The following is a 22,703-nucleotide window of genomic DNA, read 5'->3' as shown; positions in this document are numbered from 1 at the left end:
GTATTGTGGCGATTCTTTTGAGTACTATATCTAGAAATCCCCGTCGATTCCTCATTGGCACCTTTTCGAACACAACTGATGCATTCCAAAATAACTCTGATTCTAACATCTTTTCCCTTGGCCATGAACCTCCTTTTCCTTTTGGATTGACTTAATTTAATTCTTCTACTTATTCTTTTATTCTTCTATTTTGAATCCGAAGAAGAAGAATAAAATTCATTAGAATAATTTTTTTTTATTCTTAAATTAAGTAATAAAAAATAGAGAAATAATTAAAGAATACAATCCTTGTCGAATTAGCAAAGATTTTGGTTCGAAATCCTTTCATTTAATTAGTCAGCCCCGCCTTTTTCTATGCTCTGATTTCTGAGGCCTGATTTAGCTTGGGTACCCCTTTAAATTGAATTTCTATTTTTAAAAATAGGGTTTACCAAATTTTTAATGACTCTGAGGTTCAACCCAATCCATCTTTTCTTTCTTTTTCCTTCCGATACTAAAAAAAGATTGAAAAGGATAAGATAAAATTTTGTCATATCACGAAGAAATCTATCCCTCCCATAGCAATAACTAGAATTAAAAAAAAGGGAATGACAAAGCATCCGGGAATAAACGATTAATTTCTATCAATAAACCTGCTAAAGCACCAAACCATAGAGTACTTAGCACGGGTGCTACAGAGAGATATGTTTTTATATCCCGCATTGAAAATCCTCCTTCCTTGTTGGAATACATATATGATCATAAACTTATGCTATATATAAACTGAACCATAATCGACGAAATTTTCCGAAATTGTCCTATCCCTAAAAAATAAAAAGATGACCCCTTCTTCCTATATATTATCAAGGAAAAGTAATCTTTCTTTTATAGGCGAAATTCTATTGGATTTTAGCTGTATATAATTCCTTAATTATATGAGACCAAAAAGAAGAAATGACACGAGGGTTCTATATATAGATAGAGAAAGAATAAGAAAATTATGATGTGGAAAAGAAGACAGGAATTGTGTACAATGGCATTGCACAACAATTTAATTTGGAAAAGGGATGTAGCGCAGCTTGGTAGCGCGTTTGTTTTGGGTACAAAATGTCACAGGTTCAAATCCTGTCATCCCTACCTATTACTTCTTTCTTCTTTATAGGCAGTAGCAACGAGATCAATTAAAGTAAAGTGGGTATAACTGGAATTTGTGGAGACTATACGTACGTGAGATACATTAGGAATAGAAAAAGATTTTCTTTTTGAATGAATGAAAGCGCTCTTAGTTCAGTTCGGTAGAACGCGGGTCTCCAAAACCCGATGTCGTAGGTTCAAATCCTACAGAGCGTGATTCCATCTATCTTATGTCGAAGCAGAGTAAAATAATTTAACAAAATTGAATTGTAACTCCAATTTGACCTCCTCCAGACCAGAGAGGAGGTCAATAAAAAAAAAAAAATGACTCAATCAAAGATCCAACTGATCCCCACGCCTGTATTGCAAATACGCAGTCACGAATAATCCCGCTAAAGTAATAGGAATTAGGCCTAAGACGATTCCAAATAGAAAAACTTCAATCATTTCGATTTGTTCGGGGGGATAAAAAAAGAGGTACGATCTATCCCTAAATAGTACTCTAAATTATCCACGAATCTCAATGACCAAGAAAAGAATTCCTAATTAGTCTGGAAAAGAGTCGTAGAATATCAGGAATCCCAAAGAAAGATTTTGCTTTTCTGAATTATTATTATTCAGTCAATTCAAATAAGACGTATCTTGTTCAAGCCAATAAATAGAGCTGGGGTTATAGTTAAAGCAGCCAGTAGAAAACCGAAATAACTAGTTAAAGTAAGCATGAAAGAGTTAAATTCCATTTATTTTTTTTTACTACACTACATATGTTGGTAAAGCATTTACCTAAGTTATGGAAAATTCATAATTCATCAGTTATTTTAGATAATACTAAAAAACAAGATAGAGTGAGATACAGAAGTGTAAAAGAAAGTGGATTCATCAGATGATACATGAGTCCCTAATTTCGAATCAAGAGATTTGTTATGGAATTTTTCAATTGAGTAAAGTAATAATATTAAGAACTAGATCATATAACCCCATTGAATGAAAAAATGAAATTGGATTTTCAGGGAAATTTCGGAATAAGAGATAAATAAACAATTGAATTTGAAAAAAAAACTTCTTTCTATTTTGGATAATTTCTTTTTCAATAGGACCCTCTTTTTGGACTGAACGATCGAATATTCCCCTATTCCTTCTTATTTTAATTTTAACTGATTGTATTCTATATGGAATAAGAGGAGAAGAAAAGCATTCCACGACCTCCCGAGGGTCTGTTAAAAAAAAAAGAAAGCTCTTCCTTGAATTTACTTTATTTTTATTCCTTTTTCGAACTCCAACCAAAGTAGATTCGAAGACGAGTCACTTCAATTATCCTTTTAAGTTCTATTCTATCTTCTGTCTTTCCCTATTTCATCTCGTAAAGTTCCACGCTCGCAGTTTGGTCAAGAAAGTTAGACCTAATCCAACAAACAAGACAAGGATTAATTACGAATTATGAAAGGATAAATTTCACATATATATACTTGTCCTTGTATTGTGTCAGTATGAGAATATCCTTCCTAAATTATTTATCCAAACCTATTGATCATTAACTTAGATTTTCCCAAGATTTTGGCTGCTATTCCGAATTACTCTATTATTCCGAAGCCAAGGAAAATAAATAGAACCTACAAAAAAGGGGTTTTCTATTGACGCCTTGAATAACATATAGCTTACCTATAGACAAAAAAAAGTAATTATGTTTCGGAACCAGGCAAAACCAGATTGCTGTGCCATAGGAAGGATAGCTATACTAATTCGGTATACTCAAAATACACCTTTGGTACAAAATTGACAATCTCACAAGGATGAAATATCAGTAATTTTCTATTTACTGGTTGATCCCATCTTTTACGGAATCAATTCCTTTTTTGAATGTACAAAAATTTTGGGAGTTCAGCATGTCTGGAAGCACGGGAGAACGTTCTTTTGCTGATATTATTACCAGTATTCGATACTGGGTTATTCATAGCATTACTATACCTTCCCTATTCATTGCGGGTTGGTTATTTGTCAGTACGGGTTTAGCTTATGACGTGTTTGGAAGTCCTAGGCCAAACGAATATTTCACGGAAAGCCGACAAGGAATTCCGTTAATAACCGACCGTTTTGATTCTTTAGAACAACTCGATGAATTTAGTAGATCCTTTTAGGAGGCCCTCAATGACCATAGATCGAACCTATCCTATTTTTACAGTGCGATGGCTGGCTATTCACGGACTAGCTGTACCTACTGTTTTTTTCTTGGGATCAATATCAGCAATGCAGTTCATCCAACGATAAACCAAATTCCAACTATAGAACTATGACACAATCAAACCCGAATGAACAAAATGTTGAATTGAATCGTACCAGTCTATACTGGGGTTTATTACTCATTTTTGTACTTGCTGTTTTATTTTCCAATTACTTCTTCAATTGAGAGAAAGAAAGAGACTAATAAGAATTCTCTTATCCCATTTGGAAAGATACCATCCTTATAACTACCCATGACTGTTTTTGTCTCTAGCATGACCAATTGATAAAATGTGGAGGAAAGTAGGGGAAATGGCCGATACTACTGGAAGAATTCCTCTTTGGCTGATAGGTACTGTAGCTGGTATTCCTGTGATTGGTTTAGTAGGTGTTTTCTTTTATGGTTCATATTCTGGATTGGGTTCATCTCTATAGTAATCGGAGGGACCAGATTGTAAACATGAAAAAGTAGGAGCTTAGCGGGTCCTTACCCCCTTTATCTGATTAGAGCGGAAAGGACCCGCGGAATTTTTACTCTTATAACGCGAATTGAATCTATTCGATTCACTCTTATGAAGCAACAAGAAAAAGAGATCACTCGAGGATCCAATATCTTATTCCACAAAGGAAGTATCCTGAAAATCCTTGATTTAGTTTCGAGTAATAAACTAATAAAACCTTAATCAAAACTATTCAACTAGCCTAAAAATAAAAAAAAAACCTTCAATGGAAGAGTTTACTTTTTTTTGCAAAATTTCTGTAAGTTTGAAGTTAAACTTAATTAAACAAGCCAAGCAATTCTATTTGCTTACAATCACAAGAAATTTGTCCCCCGCCATATTTTCTTCCCCTCTGTTTGTCCACTACCTCGGCTAAACCTAAGCAAAAGAAAAAGAGGCCCAAGAGACAGACCCGAATAAAGAAGAAATAGTAAAGTAATCTTTGACGAATTAGGAAGAAAAAGGATTCTTATTTTGATACAAGAAGAATCGGCACAAGAAAAAGCCTTTTTCTTGTGCCGAATAGACGATTAAGAAGACCTGCAATCCCTCGAAAGAAATTTAAATTTTATTGTTCTCGCCTTTGCCTTGGATTCTCTTCTTTTGCATGAGATATAAATAAGGAATTCCAGACATCTCGTAAACAAAAAAAAGTCTAAACAAAAAAAGGATTTCCAAAAAAGATCATAGATAATTCTAGCAATTGCCAATAAATCGAGGCTTTTTACCAACTTGATGGTAAGAAATTCCGGGACCTAGAAATTCATTTCGTACAATTGAACCTTTTCAAACTGTTTCTTTTTGAGAACCAAAAAAACTTGTGCCAAAATAACGGATGCGAAGAAGAACAAAAGGCCTTGGACACGTAATGGATCCTGAAGCACGATTTCTGCGTCCCCCTGACCAAAACCTCCCACATTAGGATTGCTTGTTAATGGTTGATCAATCTTGATGGATTCCCCCTCTGAAACAAGAAGTTCTGGTCCGGGAGGTATAATATCAATCACTTGGCGTCCATCTGATGCATCAACTATGGATATTTCATACCCCCCTTTTTCTTTACGTAGTATTTTTCTTACTATACCTGTTGACGTAGCATTATAGACTGTATTGTTACTCTTGCTACCATCAGGATAGATCTGTCCTCTTCCTCGGTTTCCCCCTACATATATAGGATATTTTAAGAAATGAGCATCTTTCTTCGTAGCAGGATCAGGGGAAAGAATGGGAAAGACAATTTCACTATATTTCTTACCGGGAACAGGGCCTATCACAAGAATATTTTTTTTATCGGGACGATAACTCTGAAAAGCAAGATTTCCTATCTTTTCTTTTAACTCAGGGGAAATACGGTCGGGCGGCGCTAATTCAAATCCCTCGGGCAAAATAAGAACAGCACCTACATTCAACCCTCCCTTTTTTCCATTAGCAAGAACTTGTTTCAATTGCATATCATAAGGAATTCGAAGAACTGCTTCAAATACAGTATCGGGAAGCACAGCTTGGGGAACTTCAATATCGACGGGCTTGCTAGCTAAATGGCAATTGGCACATACAATTCGCCCAGTTGCTTCTCGTGGGTTTTCATAACCCTGCTGCGCAAAAATGGGATATGCATTTGAAATAGATGTCCGAGTTATTACGTATATCATGATCGATACAGAAATCGATCGAGTTATCTGTTCCTTTACCCAAGAAAAAGTATTTCTATTTTCCATGTCCAATCACAGATCCCAGAATTTCTACAATAAATTAGATAGGTAGCTAAGCTAATCTAGTTCCCTATACACGAATTTGTTGGCATTCTACTGCAACAGTTGTACTGCAATGATGAATACCTTAAAGCAGGTATAAATAGAAAGAATTTTGGTAAAATGGAAAAGGGCTTTCTTTCTAAAGAAAGATGCTAATTTGATTAATATTAATATCGGGAGATCAAATGAATTTATGCTTCACTAATTGAATGATAAATGACTACAAGCGAAGGAGATAGACGGTTTAAACAAAAAAAGACCCAAAATTTCAAACATGTATCTAGAATTACTGGAAAACTACAAACAAAAATAGTGAAAATAAGCTCATTAGGAGCCCATCCAAAATCGTTATAGACCCAACGAATTACTAGTTCCCAACCACGGGTGGAGTGAAATCCAACAAAAAAATCAGTAACTAAAAGAATAAAAAAAGCTTTTATTGAGTCATTTAAATTATAGAAGAATTCCTGAACCCAAGAATTCAAAATGACAAGTTCCTCTTTACCCAGAAAAAAAGAACCACTTAGAATAGCCAAACAGATTATATTTGTCGAGAAATGCAAAATGATATGGAGATGATCCTCATTATTTATTTTGACCCATTGTATTATTTCCTTGTGTATTCCTGTAGGAGGTTTTTGTACATGTGTCTTTAGTTTCCCTTTTATCATCTCGTCCAAGAGAGAAAGTTCTTCTAATTCTATGAATCTTTCTAGAATCCTTTTCTCTTGAATATCAGTTAAGAGAGTTTCGGATTGCCTGGTATTCCACCAATTCTTAATCCAAAGTTCCAGACATTTGTTAAATGAGGAAGAGACCCCCCAAGGCAAAAGTACGATAAATACAAGATATAGTAAAGAAGGCAATGCTTTCTTTTTTTTCATTTTTGATCTGTAAATGGAGTTGTTAATGAATATGCTTCATTCGCTGACTCTATTCCATTCCCTGACTCTATATGATGATATTTCTATTTCATGATATTTCTATTTCTTTGAAGCAAAAACTCTATAGGTTTGATACCCTGTATCTATTCTTCTTTTTTGTATATTAGTGGAATTTCAGTGCATTGGGTTCTTTCTTAGATCTAGATGGAATGAAATAGTGAAATAGAATAAAAAAAGCCCTTTCGGGTGAAAATGGAAGAGAAGAATAGTATGCAATATATCTAACTTCGACAAAAAAAATTTAAAATAATTTTATCTTATCCTCGTTTGTTCCTTCCTTTAGATAAATACTTAAAAATCCCCTTACAATAACAAATCCAATTTCGAAGGGACTTCCTCCCCATGTTGAGAAAACTTTTCTTCTTCCAATTTATCTTTTCTTCATTCAATTCAGTTCAAAAAAGATACCTCAAAATACTTCAATTGGTACGCGCAAGAAATAGGCCAATTCGGCAGCTTTTTGTTCAATTTCTCGTGGAGTAAAAAACTTATCATCAGTACGAGTCAAGGGAATGATCCCCTGGCCCCGGATTTCCATATAAAGAATACGACGAGGATAAAGACCCTCTTTAACCTGAATTCTAATTGATTGGATATCCCGCATAAGGAATCGAAGGAAGACGCGACGTTTTATTCCAGGGAATCCCCAACGAAAAATGCAAACTATTCCCTCTTTTCTATCGAATCGGTCATAACCACTACCTACATTCCACAAAATAGTACACCACAGGTAGGAGCTAATGAATAGGCCTGCGATTCCGTAGAAAGACATCACGACCCCCTGCGGAAAAAAAAGAATTTCTTGAGATGGAAGTATAGATATAATATTCTTACCAAGATAACTGGAAGTCCCAACCAATAAGAATCCTAGTGAACCTAGAAAAAGAATACAGGCCCAGAAAAAATTACTCCTTTTTCGAGAACCTTTTAGAAGTTCTACCCATATGTGTTCTGATCGCCAATTCATATTAGATATACTAAATCCAGCAGCGGTCGATTGAAATTGAGAGAATAAGCTAAATAATTTTGCCTTTACTTTTTTTGATTCTGAAATCGCCTTCAGCAACTAGTACTCCTGTGAAATAATAGGTTAGATACATTGACTTTCTATTCAAAAAATATTCGTTGATTCAATTAAAATAAATAAAAAAAAACTCGCTATACCAAGCTCTGCATATTCATGCATTTATGCTCGTAGCCTATATCTGCATCCATAGCCGTTTTTCATTTGTGTGTAGAAAGTGTGTGTAGAAAAAGTCACATACCCTACCATATTATATTACTTACACTAAAAAATACTAGACAATCTTTTTTTTTTGCACATAAAGAAATAAAGAAGTCATTGCAATTGCCGGAAATACTAAGCCTACTAAAGGCACGAAAATAGAAGGTAAGTTTAAATCCGTCATGGAATAGGTGTCTCAATTCAAATTTACTATTTCTATCTAGTCGAAAAATATCTTAAGATTCTTATGATATAATTAAGTATATCTATTATAAGGAATATTGACTATTGTATTTTTTTAGTTTGCAAAATATTCTGTAAAAAAAATGATAAGGATAATAAGAAAATTCCAAAAAAGGAGAACTAATTAAAAAGATTTTTTTTATTTTCCCATCCTCATGGCCTTTCTATCTTTCTAATCTAATTTGAAATTGGATTCAAAAGAAAGCGACTAGAATTTACTTCCTGCATACATACTTCTCTAGAAGCGCATACAATAATGCGTGGTAAAGGCAGAAAAATAGTATATTCAATCAAAATCAAAGGGCAAATTATCTTACCTACTATAGATCCCCTACTACCCTCTTAAGATCCCCTACTACCCTCTTAAGATCCCCCCTACTACCCTCTTAGACTTTTAAAGGCGATATACCACCCAAAGAAAGGGTATGAAAATGCCGGGTGGTGTTAGCTTTTCGACGAAGACCCGTCCTGTGCCGCGAAGTCCTGTTAGTAAGACCCCGCGCAATAATGGATTATAGAAGAATAGTATTCAAAATACTGCTCTGGACGCATATAGTAGCATTGCGATTCCTAATCTTTTTTATTTATGAATATGAACAGAAAAAATTCATTGTATCGTTGGGTCGGAGCGGAGGTTTGGTCCAGAAAAATTAGGAACAAAACGTCTACTCTACCACACTGAAGTCTATAGCGCTGTATTTCCACGAAAGTATAATTCTTACCATCAGGATACGCTCCTTTCAACGTCTCTCCGATGGGTCCAGGTTCTATGTCCAATCCCAAATCAAGGATTTCTCGCTCTTGATCGGAGTCATAAACTAAAACTACCTTTTTATCCTTTTTATTAAGGTTATAGAAAACTTCCTTATCTAGTTCTAGCATGTTGACTCACGATTACGCCTGTTAAAAGTTTCAAACGTCCTCTTTTTTGAAATTGAAAGAGAGTCTTATAAAAAGGTCTAACTTCCAAACTATGTCTTTTTTCATTCATTCTCCTTTAGTTTTTTTCTCTATCTAGAAGTGGAATAGAATAACCCGGTTGAAGGGTAATGATCATACGTCTGTAATGCATTGTACGGCCCAGAATAGGTCCTATTCTTCTACCTTTTCCAGGTAGTCGATGGCTATTCACAGCTACCACCTTAATCCAAAGAAGAGTTTGAACCAATGCTTTATTTCTGTCTTAGTGAATCCCGATTCGACATTAAAAGTATATTGATTCTTTCCCAATAAACGAAGACTTTTTTCTGTAAATACTGCGTATTTGATTCCATTATCATATGATACTACTATATTTTATTATTTTCTTTTTATTTCTTTATTGTATTATACCTTAATATATATATATATTCTAGATATATAGAATAGACGAATCTCGATTTGTCAAGTCTCATGATCATATCATGATCTATTTTTATTCGGCTCAATCTTTTTTATAAAAAAAAAGATTGAGCCGAGTTTAATTGCAATCAATTAGAAGAATAAAGAAGAATTACTGCATTTCATAACTTATTTTTTTCTCTTTTTATTTCGTTTATTTTTTTTTAGACCTTCTTATCGATAGTATCTACCGGCTCGAACTCGAATTTGATCGCCTTCCATACTTCACAAGCTGCGGCTAGTTCAGGACTCCATTTGCAAGCTGCTCGGATAATTTCATTACCTTCGCGAGCAAGATCACGCCCTTCGTTACGAGCTTGTACACAAGCTTCTAAAGCCACTCGATTAGCTGCTGCACCAGGTGCATTCCCCCAAGGATGTCCTAAAGTTCCTCCACCAAATTGTAATACAGAATCGTCCCCAAAGATTTCGGTCAGAGCTGGCATATGCCAAACATGAATACCACCTGAAGCTACCGGTATAACACCTGGCATGGATACCCAGTCCTGAGTGAAAAAGATACCGCGAGCACGATCTTTTTCAATAAAATCATCGCGCAATAAATCAACAAAACCTAAAGTCATTTCGCGTTCCCCTTCTAACTTACCTACTACTGTACCGGAGTGGATATGATCTCCCCCAGACATACGCAATGCTTTAGCTAATACACGGAAATGCATACCATGATTTTTCTGTCTATCAATAACTGCATGCATTGCACGGTGAATGTGAAGAAGTAAGCCATTGTCGCGGCAATAGTGAGCCAAAGTAGTATTTGCGGTGAATCCCCCGGTTAAGTAGTCATGCATTACAATAGGAACCCCTAATTCTCTCGCAAATACAGCTCTCTTAATCATTTCTTCACATGTACCCGCAGTCGCATTCAAGTAATGCCCCTTGATTTCACCGGTTTCGGCCTGTGATTTATAAATAGCTTCGGCACAAAAGACAAAACGGTCTCTCCAGCGCATAAATGGTTGTGAGTTTACGTTTTCATCATCTTTGGTAAAATCAAGTCCACCACGTAGACACTCATAACACGCTCTACCATAATTTTTTGCGGATAATCCCAATTTTGGTTTAATAGTACATCCCAATAAAGGACGGCCATACTTGTTCAACTTATCTCTTTCAACTTGGATACCATGAGGCGGGCCTTGGAAAGTTTTTGAATAAGTAGGGGGAATTCGTAGATCCTCCAAACGTAGAGCACGTAGGGCTTTGAACCCAAATACGTTACCCACAATGGAAGTAAACATGTTAGTAACGGAACCCTCCTCAAATAGGTCTAATGGATAAGCTACATAACAGATCCATTGGCTGTCTTCCCCAGCAACAGGCTCGATGTGATAGCATCGTCCTTTGTAACGATCAAGACTGGTAAGTCCATCAGTCCAAACAGTTGTCCATGTACCAGTAGAAGATTCGGCAGCTACTGCAGCCCCTGCTTCTTCGGGCGGAACCCCAGGCTGAGGACTTACTCGGAATGCTGCCAAGATATCAGTATCCTTAGTTTCATACTCTGGGGTGTAGTAAGTCAATTTATAATCTTTAACACCAGCTTGAAATCCAACACCTGCTTTAGTTTCTGTTTGTGGTGACATAAGTCCCTCCCTACAACTCTTGAATTAAGAATTCTCACAATAACAGGGTCTACTCGATGTTAATTAGGCGTAAATGAAACTTTAGCAAAAATCTCGTAAAACAAAAAGGATATTCAATTAATATAATATCAACTCATTAAAGAAAATTGAGGGCATGCTTAGGTTAATGAATATGTTTCATTCATATATAATGCGTACACCCTGTGTATGTTCTATCCTATAGGAATTCCACTATAGGAATTCGATAGGAATTGAGTTGTTGTTATGGTAAGTTAACACGGTTCGTTATTAAACCATGGATTTGATTTACCAAATCCATCATTATTGTATACTCTTTGATAGGTATAGCGCAACCCAAATTAATCCCTAATCCTTATTTTACAAGTTCTTAATAGGTCTCTTTTCTTATTTGGAATGCAAATACCTAACTAAATACTAATAAAATTCTTTGTTGACAGCAATCTATGCTTCACAGTAGTATATATTTTGTATATCGAAGTCCTAGATAGGAAAGTAGAGTAGGCACAGATCCTCCACAAAAGGCAAAATGTATATGAAAAAAAGATTGATTGAACTTTCCAACGGACTCATTCCATGAGTAAACGATTGAATGGGATTCGCTTGGGCAACGAAATCAAGTCCTGGTCCCCTTTTCTCTCTTATTGAATTAACTAATTCATTTCCTTTTTACTTTTGGATTTTTTTTGATTTGATTTGGCATTATTCAACAATAAAAAAAGAAAAATTTCGACAAATTCCTTTTTTTTAATTATGTGATAATTATGAGAACCAATCCTACTACTTCTCGTCCCGGGGTTTCCACAAGTGAAGAAAAAAGTACAGGTCGTATCGATCAAATTATTGGACCCGTGCTGGATGTCACTTTTCCCCCGGGCAAGTTACCTTATATTTATAACGCTTTAGTAGTCCAGAGTAGAGACACTGCCGATAAGCAAATTAATGTGACTTGTGAGGTACAACAATTATTAGGAAATAATCGAGTTAGAGCTGTAGCTATGAGTGCTACGGACGGGTTGATGAGAGGAATGGAAGTGATTGACACGGGAGCTCCTCTCAGTGTTCCGGTCGGTGGAGCTACTCTCGGACGAATTTTCAACGTTCTTGGGGAGCCTGTTGACAATTTGGGTCCTGTAGATAGTAGTGCAACGTTCCCTATTCATAGATCTGCGCCTGCCTTTATCGAGTTAGATACGAAATTATCCATCTTTGAAACAGGTATTAAGGTCGTCGATCTTTTAGCTCCTTATCGACGTGGAGGAAAAATAGGACTATTTGGGGGGGCTGGAGTAGGTAAAACAGTACTGATCATGGAATTAATCAATAACATTGCTAAAGCTCATGGGGGCGTATCCGTATTCGGTGGAGTAGGGGAACGGACTCGTGAAGGAAATGATCTTTATATGGAAATGAAGGAATCCGGAGTAATTAATGAAAAAAATATTGAAGAATCAAAGGTAGCTCTAGTCTATGGCCAAATGAATGAACCACCGGGAGCTCGTATGAGAGTTGGTTTAACTGCCCTAACTATGGCAGAATATTTCCGAGATGTTAATAAGCAAGACGTGCTTTTATTTATCGATAATATCTTTCGTTTTGTTCAAGCAGGATCAGAGGTATCCGCTTTATTAGGGAGAATGCCCTCCGCAGTGGGTTATCAACCTACTCTTAGTACAGAAATGGGTTCTTTGCAAGAAAGAATTGCTTCTACTAAAAAGGGATCTATAACTTCGATTCAAGCAGTTTATGTACCTGCGGACGATTTGACCGACCCTGCCCCTGCCACAACATTTGCACATTTGGATGCTACTACCGTACTTTCCAGAGGATTAGCTTCCAAGGGTATTTATCCAGCAGTAGATCCTTTAGATTCAACATCAACTATGTTACAGCCTCGGATCGTTGGCAACGAACATTATGAAACTGCGCAAAGAGTTAAGGAAACTTTACAACGTTACAAAGAACTTCAGGACATTATCGCAATTCTTGGCTTGGATGAATTATCGGAAGAGGATCGTTTAACTGTAGCAAGAGCAAGAAAAATTGAGCGTTTCTTATCACAACCGTTCTTTGTGGCAGAAGTTTTTACTGGTTCTCCAGGAAAGTATGTTGCTCTTGCGGAAACTATTAGGGGATTTCAACTAATCCTTTCCGGAGAATTAGACGGCCTACCTGAACAGGCTTTTTATTTGGTGGGTAACATCGATGAAGCTAGCACGAAAGCTATAACCTTAGAAGAGGAGAACAAATCGCAGAAATGAAATTAAATCTTTATGTACTGACTCCTAAGCGAATTATTTGGGATTGTGAAGTGAAAGAAATCATTTTATCCACGAATAGTGGCCAAATTGGCGTATTACCAAACCACGCCCCTATTAACACAGCAGTAGATATGGGTCCTTTGAGAATACGCCTCCTCAACGACCAATGGTTAACGGCGGTTCTGTGGAGCGGTTTTGCGAGAATAGTTAATAATGAGATCATCATTTTAGGAAATGATGCGGAACTGGGTAGTGATATTGATCCGGAAGAAGCTCAAAAGGCACTTGAAATAGCCGAAGCTAACTTGAGTAAAGCTGAGGGTACGAAAGATTTGGTTGAAGCGAAGCTCGCTCTCAGACGAGCTAGGATACGAATCGAGGCTGTCAATTGGATTCCCCCATCCAATTGAAGACAATCCAGTGGTTTATAGTTGATACAAAGAAAAAGGGAAGAGGGGTAGAAAAAGTTATTAGATAGCGAAGCGAAGTAAGTCCAATGCTATCTAGTAATTTTTCTACCTACTTACCTACTATTGGATTTGAACCAATGACTCCCGCCGTATGAAAGCAATACTCTAACCACTGAGTTAAGTAGGCAATTTATCACCACAAAGGAAGACCCATTACTTCGATCGATTATATATTGAATCCCTTTTCTAAGCAATACCGCTCTGTTATTGGTCTGTTATATACTAAATACTAAACTAAATACTAAACAGATACAGATCAAAGGGATATCCTCTGGCATTAGAAAATATTCATCTTGACAAGAAATTCTCTATATGTTAAGATATCTCTGATAAGGGCTATAGCTCAGTTCGGTAGAGCAACTCGTTTACACGTGCGCCAATGCTTTTCAAAGGAGCTTATTATGCAATGAACATAATCGATCTTATTGCAAAATCAATGTCTTACTTCATAGATTCGAGAGAATAGGAGAACAGTAGCCTGACAAACAGTCGGTTCAGTCCGATTCAGGTGCCAATTCAGGTGCCTAATCAAATAGAACCCTTATGGATTTGCTAGTTGATAAGGTAAATATCCAGCCCACTAAATGCTAGGCGTAATGAGGATAAGGGCCTCCAAAAAACTTCTTTTCGTTCTATGAACTTTAAGGTGTATGAAGTCTCATAGTTAACTCTTGCAGTGGAACGATAGAGACTCCATTTCACTTAGGTTGATTTAATTTAGACCAGAGGCAGACCTAAGTCAAGGTAATCCTCCTTTGAAACACTTTGGTATTGCTCCTAGATAGATCATAATACAAAAAATCAATCAGAGCACAGGGAGCCATCTCATTATCTTTCCGTAAAGAAAAACTATGGTGGACTAACTGATCTTTAAATCAGTTTATGAAAGAGCCCAATGCAAAAAAATGCATGTTGGGTCTTTGAAACAGTTCAAATCATTTCGATAATAATCCGTTTGATCTGTTTTACCGAGAAGGTCTACGGTTCGAATCCGTATAGCCCTAATATGCCCTTTTTTCTATTTTAGGATCTCTATCCTATGTTTTCTTTAGTTTAGTATAGTTTTCATTTTCGCATTAGTATTTGTTTATAGACTGGATAGGCGCCTGCGACATAGAATAGAGATAAAAGCATTACCAAAGGCTCATTCATCGAAAATCAAAATCATACAGACAGGAAAAGAAAAACGAAAAATAGAAAAAATAAAGTAAAGAGTAAATAAGAAAACAGAATATTCTGTCTCATAGTTCTGAAATAGAGTTCTTTATTTTTATTTTTATAGTATTACTTCTCATTATACTGCATAGATTAGTCCTACTATCTTAATTAGGTTCTAATTATTCTAATTAGTAGTATTCTCATTTTTATTTAATAGTCTCTTATTATTATTAAATAGTAAATAAAGGATAGAGCTATTCTTTTTTTATAGAGATTCTAGAGAAAGCGAGACAAAGTGAAACGATAAAGTTTTCTTTATATAAGAATTAGATCTACATACACCATATCTAAATAGAATGGAAATCCAAAAGAAAGGGAGTTGGGATTCCATTGGATGAATCTTTAAAGAAGATGCAGCACAGAGGAAACAAAGGCTAAACTAAGCGCTTTTGTTTGAACAAAAAAGATTCTTGTTTCACCGAGGAAAAGAGAGAAGTTCTGGATAAATTGACAATGCTGAATTGAATTGACTAATTTAAGTTCCGCCTATTCCACATTAATGGGAGTACATTATGTTTCTGCTTCACGAATATGATATTTTTTGGACATTTCTAATAATAGCAAGCCTTATTCCTATTTTGGCATTTTCGATTTCAGGGCTTTTAGCCCCGGTTAGTGAAGGACCAGAGAAGCTTTCTAGTTATGAATCGGGTATAGAACCCATGGGAGGGGCTTGGGTACAATTCCGAATACGCTATTATATGTTTGCGCTCGTTTTTGTTGTTTTTGATGTGGAAACCGTCTTTCTATACCCTTGGGCAATGAGTTTCGACGTATTGGGTGTATCCGTTTTTATCGAAGCTTTGATTTTCGTGCTTATCTTAGTTGTCGGTTTAGTTTATGCATGGCGAAAAGGAGCCTTGGAATGGTCTTAACTGAATATTTAGACAAAAAAAAAGAAGGAAAAGATTCTATTGAGACAGTTATGAATTTGATTGAGTTTCCCTTACTTGACCAAACAAGTTCCAATTCTGTTATTTCAACTACACTAAATGATCTTTCGAATTGGTCAAGACTCTCCAGTTTATGGCCCCTTCTATACGGTACCAGTTGTTGTTTCATTGAATTTGCTTCATTAATAGGTTCACGATTCGATTTTGATCGTTATGGATTGGTACCAAGATCAAGTCCTAGGCAAGCAGACCTAATTTTAACAGCCGGTACGGTAACAATGAAAATGGCTCCGTCTTTAGTGAGATTATACGAGCAAATGCCTGAACCAAAATACGTCATTGCTATGGGAGCCTGTACTATTACAGGGGGAATGTTCAGTACGGATTCCTATAGTACTGTTCGGGGAGTTGATAAGTTAATTCCTGTGGATGTCTACTTGCCGGGCTGCCCTCCTAAACCGGAGGCAGTTATAGATGCCCTAACAAAACTTCGTAAGAAGATATCGCGAGAAATAGTTGAGGATCGAACTCTATCTCAAAATAAAAAAAGATGTTTTACTACCAGTCACAAGCTTTATGTTAGGCGCAGTACTCATACAGGAACTTATGAGCAAGAATTGCTCTATCAATCACCATCGACATTAGATATATCTTCTGAAACTTTTTTAAAATCCAAAAGTCCAGTACCTTCCTACAAATTAGTGAATTAGGAGGGGGGGGCTCTTTTGTGTAGAAAAAGAAAAAGCAGAGCAATCTTTCAAACTTGCATCCGAAATGGGAAATATTTATACAAAGAGGGAGAGATGAAGACAATGCAGCAGGGTTGGTTATCTAATTGGCTAGTCAAACATGAGGTGGTTCATAGATCTTTGGGCTTTGATCACCGAGGAATAGAGACTTTACAAATAAAAGCAGGGGATTGGGATTCCATTGCTGTCATTTTATATGTATATGGTTATAATTATTTACGCTCCCAATGTGCTTATGATGTAGCACCCGGTGGATCTTTAGCTAGCGTGTATCATCTTACAAGAATACAATACGGTATAGATAATCCAGAAGAAGTCTGCATAAAAGTCTTTGCCCAAAAGGATAATCCTAGAATTCCGTCTGTCTTCTGGATTTGGAGAAGTGCCGATTTTCAAGAACGCGAATCTTATGATATGGTGGGAATCTCTTATGATAATCATCCGCGCCTTAAACGTATCCTAATGCCTGAAAGTTGGATAGGCTGGCCCTTACGTAAGGACTATATAACCCCCAATTTTTATGAAATACAAGATGCTCATTGAATGATAAGAAATTCGTGCTCACTTATACAACACAACTCCAGATTTTATTCAAGTCAAGGAATATTTTTAGGTTCTTTTCCTAGATGAAACGGAATACCTATTTATAATTAATTCCTATTATACAAAAGCATTCCAGATAGACTGAGCCAAAAAAGGGTTTCATTTGGATTCCCCTATTTTGAAAATCACATATTAATTTCCTTCATATGAACAGAAAAATAGGATGACTCAAAGAAGTTCTCTACCAGGAACTTTGTATCGCGCACATGACTTAGCACAACTAGGAAAATAAGATAAGATAAAGATAAGCAAGACTAAAAAAATATTCGTCGGAATAGTGGAATACAAAATAAAGAAACGCAAAAAAATAAAGGGGAACCTAATCTCACCCCCTTCCTTATCATAAAGAAAGGGTATATTTTAAAACTTCTCTAAAAAGAAGTGCCTCTATATTTATATTATAGATTTATCCACTTAGATGAATAAATCATACTCTATCTATATTATATATTATTAATAAATATGTATCACAATCCATCTCGAGGTATTTGGATCAATACCTATTCGGTGGATCTTTTTTTTTCTCTGCCAGGAACCAGATTTGAACTGGTGACACGAGGATTTTCAGTCCTCTGCTCTACCAACTGAGCTATCCTGACCTTTTCTTGTGCATCATCCTAGTAGAGTATTTGTATCTATGTCAATTAAAAGGACTAAAAAATCAATTAAAGTATTTCAAATTCAAAATTTGAAAGGGGGGGGGTAGCCCTATGCATTGTGCATGGTTTACTTAAATAATACTTAAAAATAGAGTGAATAACCAAGATTTCTTGCCGATACTCTAATAAAAAAGAAATCTATTCAATGAATAGGATAAGATCCATTGAGTTCTCTTCGCATTCCTTTCCTTTGTGAAAGAGTAGAATGAGAAAGCTAATGAATCTTAAACCCATTGATAAAAAGAAAAAAAAAGAGGATTTGGGGATAGAGGGACTTGAACCCTCACAACTTAAAAAGTCGACGGATTTTCCTTTTACTAGAAATTTCATTGTTGTCAGTATTGACATGTAGAATGGGACTCTCTCTTTGTCCTCGTCCGATTAATCCACTTTCTTTTTAAAAGTTCTCAAAACTTTGAATTTGAATTGAAGAATTTGATTATTCAATATTCGAATGGAGTGGATTCACAATAATTCAAAATAAAATTATGATATGAGTTTTTTATTTCATAATCATTTCGAATTTTATTTTGAAATTTTAAAAAAGATAAAGAACCTATATTATAATATGAGTTCTGTGATTAATCGTTTGCTATGTCAGTATCTATACGTGTTTATTAAATGTATAAAGTATAAAACCCCTCTTTCTCTAATTTAGAATTAGAAGGAATTCCACTAACAACACAACGTAATTAACTCGATTCGTTAGAACAGCTTCCATTGAGTCTCTGCACCTATCCTTTTCCTTTGTATTCTAGTTCGAGAATCCCTTCTCAAAACACGGATTTGGCTCAGGATTGCCCTTTTTTAATTCCAGGGTTTCTCTGAATTTGGAAGTTACCACTTAGCAGGTTTCCATACCAAGGCTCAATACAATCAAGTCCGTAGCGTCTACCGATTTCGCCATATCCCCACTTCCCTCTTCTTTGAGACCAGGATTCCTTGTGTAATTTCATCCATCTCTTAGTTTTTTTTTTGAATCATTGAGTTCATCACTCAACGTAGTCTAGCAGTTCAGTTCGACTCTATTTGAGAGACCCCGCTTGCTTATTGCAATTCTGAATTACATTGATTCTATCCTTGATGTATTTGCAATTCAATCCGAATCAATATATCCAAAACTTTTTATCTCCCCCACCTCCCGTCTTACTTTTTTATAGTATTCGAAATTATACTATAACGCTGGATATTTATTCTTTTTTTCTAATCAGAATTATCAATTTTATTTACTCTGACTTTATGTTCCCCTTAGTGAAATATTAATCCTCAAATTATTAACAAATAATAAAGTCTATAATGATCGAATGAAAATACCCATAAAGTCTATAATTTTCTTTTTAAATATCCTATAGTTAAGCATATCAAGCTAACTTTATCTTTAAGAAGTTTTAGTATTTTTTTATTTAGTATTTTTTTATAAGTAGAACTTCAAATTTAGAACTAGTTAATAGCTAAGAGTAATAACTAATATCTGAGATTTTACGGATTTCCTATACTATACCTATTTCTATTTGTTACACTATTTCCGTTATGTAAGCCCACTTAGCTCAGAGGTTAGAGCATCGCATTTGTAATGCGAGGGTCATCGGTTCAAATCCGATAGTCGGCTTTTTTTTTCTCTATCGATGTTCTACGAACAAGAATCTCTTTTTTTCCGAATTAAATGGAGAATCCAGGATCTTTTATGTTTTTTACCTTACTATTTTGCTAGATACAAAACAATAAAATAAATAATATATATACAAAAAATACAAAAAATACAGATTTTGATGAAATTCCATTTTTTGTGGTACTTTAGTTGATTTTACTCTGTTTATCCTGTAGTTTAATTCAGTTTTAATTTCGATGTATTCTGTAATGTAAATACAATGAAATTAATTGTGTAAAATGAAATTTCAATAAAAAAAAGGAGTCTTCATGTCCCGTTATCGAGGACCTCGTTTAAAAAAAATACGCCGTTTGGGAGCTTTACCAGGACTCACTAGAAAAACACCTAAATCCGGAAGTAATCTTAAAAAAAAATTCAATTCTGGGAAAAAGGAGCAATATCGTATTCGTCTTCAAGAAAAACAGAAATTGCGTTTTCATTATGGTCTGACAGAACGACAATTACTTAGATATGTACATATCGCTGGAAAAGCAAAAAGGTCAACAGGCCAGGTTTTACTACAATTACTTGAAATGCGTTTGGATAATATCCTTTTTCGATTGGGTATGGCTTCAACCATTCCTGGGGCCCGCCAATTAGTCAACCATAGACATATTTTAGTTAATGGCCGTATAGTCAATATACCAAGTTTTCGTTGCAAACCCCGAGATATTATTACTACGAAAGATAACCAAAGATCAAAAGGTCTGGTTCAAAATTATATTGCTTCATCGGACCCGGGGAAATTGCCAAGCCATTTGACGATTGACACATTGGAATATAAAGGACTAGTAAATAAAATCCTAGATAGGAAGTGGGTCGGTCTCAAAATAAATGAGTTGTTAGTTGTAGAATATTACTCTCGTCAGACTTGAACTTAATGAAAAAAGGAAAGGTTCATAGAATTTTCTTCCCCTTCCCCTTTCCCCGAACTAAATAGCCCTAAGACCATTACCATTAATTCGTATTTTCCCATCAACTAGCTAAAATTGATTAACCCTAGGATTAGGATCCTTTTTGCTTTTTTCCTCTATGTTTACATACCACAGTAATTTGCTATAGAGAATTTTTAATTTCTATTAAATAAAAATAAGATAATATAAGATATTATTACTGGAATAAATTGCTATTTGATTTGATACATTGTGATCCTTAACGTTGATGAATTAAGAAAAACGGAAAGAGAGGGATTCGAACCCTCGGTAAACAAAAGTCTACATAGCAGTTCCAATGCTACGCCTTGAACCGCTCGGCCATCTTTCCTACATAACTTATTATGGAAAATAAACTGAGTGAATAGCGAGTTTTCTTATTCCTGCAGTACAGGTACAACCGCAACCGCTCGGGGGTTCCCTAGTTCTATTGGAAAAATTCCTTTTGATCTAGGTGGAAGGATACAGGATTTTTTACTAGAAATTGCGCTCGCTATAAAATAAAAGTTTTAATTTAGGTTTTCCCGCAACTAAAGAAAAAGAGAATGCAAGAATTCTTCTTATTGCATAATAAAATAAAGAAACCTTAGAATTCCGTTTGCATAAGATACGCTACACCATTGAAATCAAAAATAGAGTATGAGACAATTAATAACTTTGAAAACACGAAATAGTTGATGACATAAGTTGTTGTTCAGAAATAGGAAAGTGGAATGAAATCCAGTCTTAGTCAAATATTGCATATCTCTTCGTGTCCAAGCAGAAGGAAAAGGATACAATTTGAGCTGAGCGGAAAATCCATATCTCTCTTATCCATTTAAAACATATGGATTTAGAGCATATGGATCAATCTATTTATAATTATAAGAATCGAATGTGTTTGTTTTTATGTTATTTTGTGAAGGAATGAAAACAATTCTATATAGAATGGCTTGGGAATTATGCCTAGATCCCGTGTAAATGGAAATTTCATTGATAAGACCTTCTCAATTATAGCCAATATTTTATTGCGAATAATTCCGACAACCTCAGGAGAAAAAAAGGCATTTACTTATTATAGAGATGGTGCGATTTGACTCTTTTTTTTTTTGCTTTTTTTTAGACCTACCTATACCTCAGTCTTAGGAAAAAGAAAAGGGGTTGGCATAGAGAGAACCAAATTTGTAAAGCAAGCAAACCCACGCTTCGGGAAGGTGAGGCGAACTAACAATTCCTTCCGTCGTGTATCCTCGATTGATGCGGCTTCAGATACTTCAATTGTAGATTTGAGTATTGAGCGAAAGGTTACACCTACAGGATATGGTATGGTATGGATTACAGGCCACTCTATTAGTATCCGTAGGCAGCATAGGGGAGAAAAGCACTACACCTAGAAATAGGAATCAACAAGAGAAAAACTTTGGTAGAAATTACCCCTTTCCTGATCGGTATCAGGGCTGGGAAGAATGGTTGGGATAACAAACAACCATCAGGTTTGTACTTTGGATACCCCTATAACCATCAAAGATCGTTGAAGTAGCTAATTCCTCTAAATAGGAGGCGTTGAGAACAAAGAAATTATTGGAGCTATCGTTTTCCTCTAGCATTAATAGAATTCATTGGTGTTAAGAAAAACCTCTTGTGGGAAGGTTGGCTAGAGATTTCTTGGAAAAATACCAGCCCCTTTCGGTTCATAATGAGACGGGACTAATTCTATTTTGATTCTATAGATTAAGATTATTTCGCTTAGTACTATTATGTACAGAAGGGAGGAGCCGTATGAGATGAAAACCTCATGTACGGTTTTGGAACGGAGATTTTTTGAATAGAATGAACGACCGTAACGGATGTTGGCTCAATCCGAAGGAAATTATGCGGAAGCTTTGCAAAATTATTATGAAGCTACGCGACTAGAAATCGATCCCTATGATCGAAGTTATATACTCTATAACATAGGCCTTATACACACAAGCAATGGAGAGCATACAAAGGCTTTGGAATATTATTTCCGGGCACTAGAACGAAACCCCTTCTTACCGCAAGCTTTTAATAATATGGCCGTGATCTGTCATTACGTGCGACTATCTCCACTATAGAAAGACAAAAAAAGAGAGGATCAAATTTTCTAGTAAATACTGGAAAAAAGGGCTTTCTACATAGGGATCGTAAAAACAACGATTTTTCCCTATCAGCTGTAGGAAGGAAGGACACTTCACGAGAATCAAAAAACGAAGAAAGTATGGCCTATACTACTACTCTATGGATAAAGTTTCTCAAATTGATAGAGAAAGCA

General features: G+C 35.6%; 1 protein-coding gene and 5 non-coding genes across 6 annotated transcripts; 4 read left to right on the top strand and 2 right to left on the bottom strand.

Moving 5' to 3' along the window:
• Positions 1-1,042: 1,042 nt before the first annotated feature.
• Positions 1,043-1,116, top strand: TRNAP-UGG. Its single transcript has one exon. It is a non-coding gene; the product is annotated as a tRNA-Pro (tRNA).
• Positions 1,117-1,255: 139 nt separating this feature from the next.
• TRNAW-CCA lies at positions 1,256-1,329 on the top strand. The gene has a single exon. It is a non-coding gene; the product is annotated as a tRNA-Trp (tRNA).
• A 10,052-nt stretch (positions 1,330-11,381) lies between these two features.
• On the top strand, positions 11,382-20,966 carry LOC123419076 (ATP synthase subunit beta, chloroplastic). The gene has a single exon (XM_045107126.1). It carries the CDS (start codon positions 11,763-11,765, stop codon positions 13,257-13,259), a length of 1,497 nt encoding a protein of 498 aa, XP_044963061.1. The 5' UTR covers positions 11,382-11,762; the 3' UTR covers positions 13,260-20,966.
• Positions 17,719-17,791, bottom strand: TRNAF-GAA. Its single transcript has one exon. It is a non-coding gene; the product is annotated as a tRNA-Phe (tRNA).
• TRNAT-UGU lies at positions 19,388-19,460 on the top strand. The gene has a single exon. It is a non-coding gene; the product is annotated as a tRNA-Thr (tRNA).
• Positions 20,676-20,762, bottom strand: TRNAS-GGA. The gene has a single exon. It is a non-coding gene; the product is annotated as a tRNA-Ser (tRNA).
• Positions 20,967-22,703: the final 1,737 nt, after the last annotated feature.

This window comes from Hordeum vulgare, unplaced genomic scaffold (genome assembly GCF_904849725.1).
Source record: "Hordeum vulgare subsp. vulgare unplaced genomic scaffold, MorexV3_pseudomolecules_assembly, whole genome shotgun sequence".
NCBI classification, from domain to species: domain Eukaryota; kingdom Viridiplantae; phylum Streptophyta; class Magnoliopsida; order Poales; family Poaceae; genus Hordeum; species Hordeum vulgare.
The sequence above is the reverse complement of the archived record's forward strand: the minus strand, read 5'-3'. Positions and strand labels throughout refer to the sequence as shown.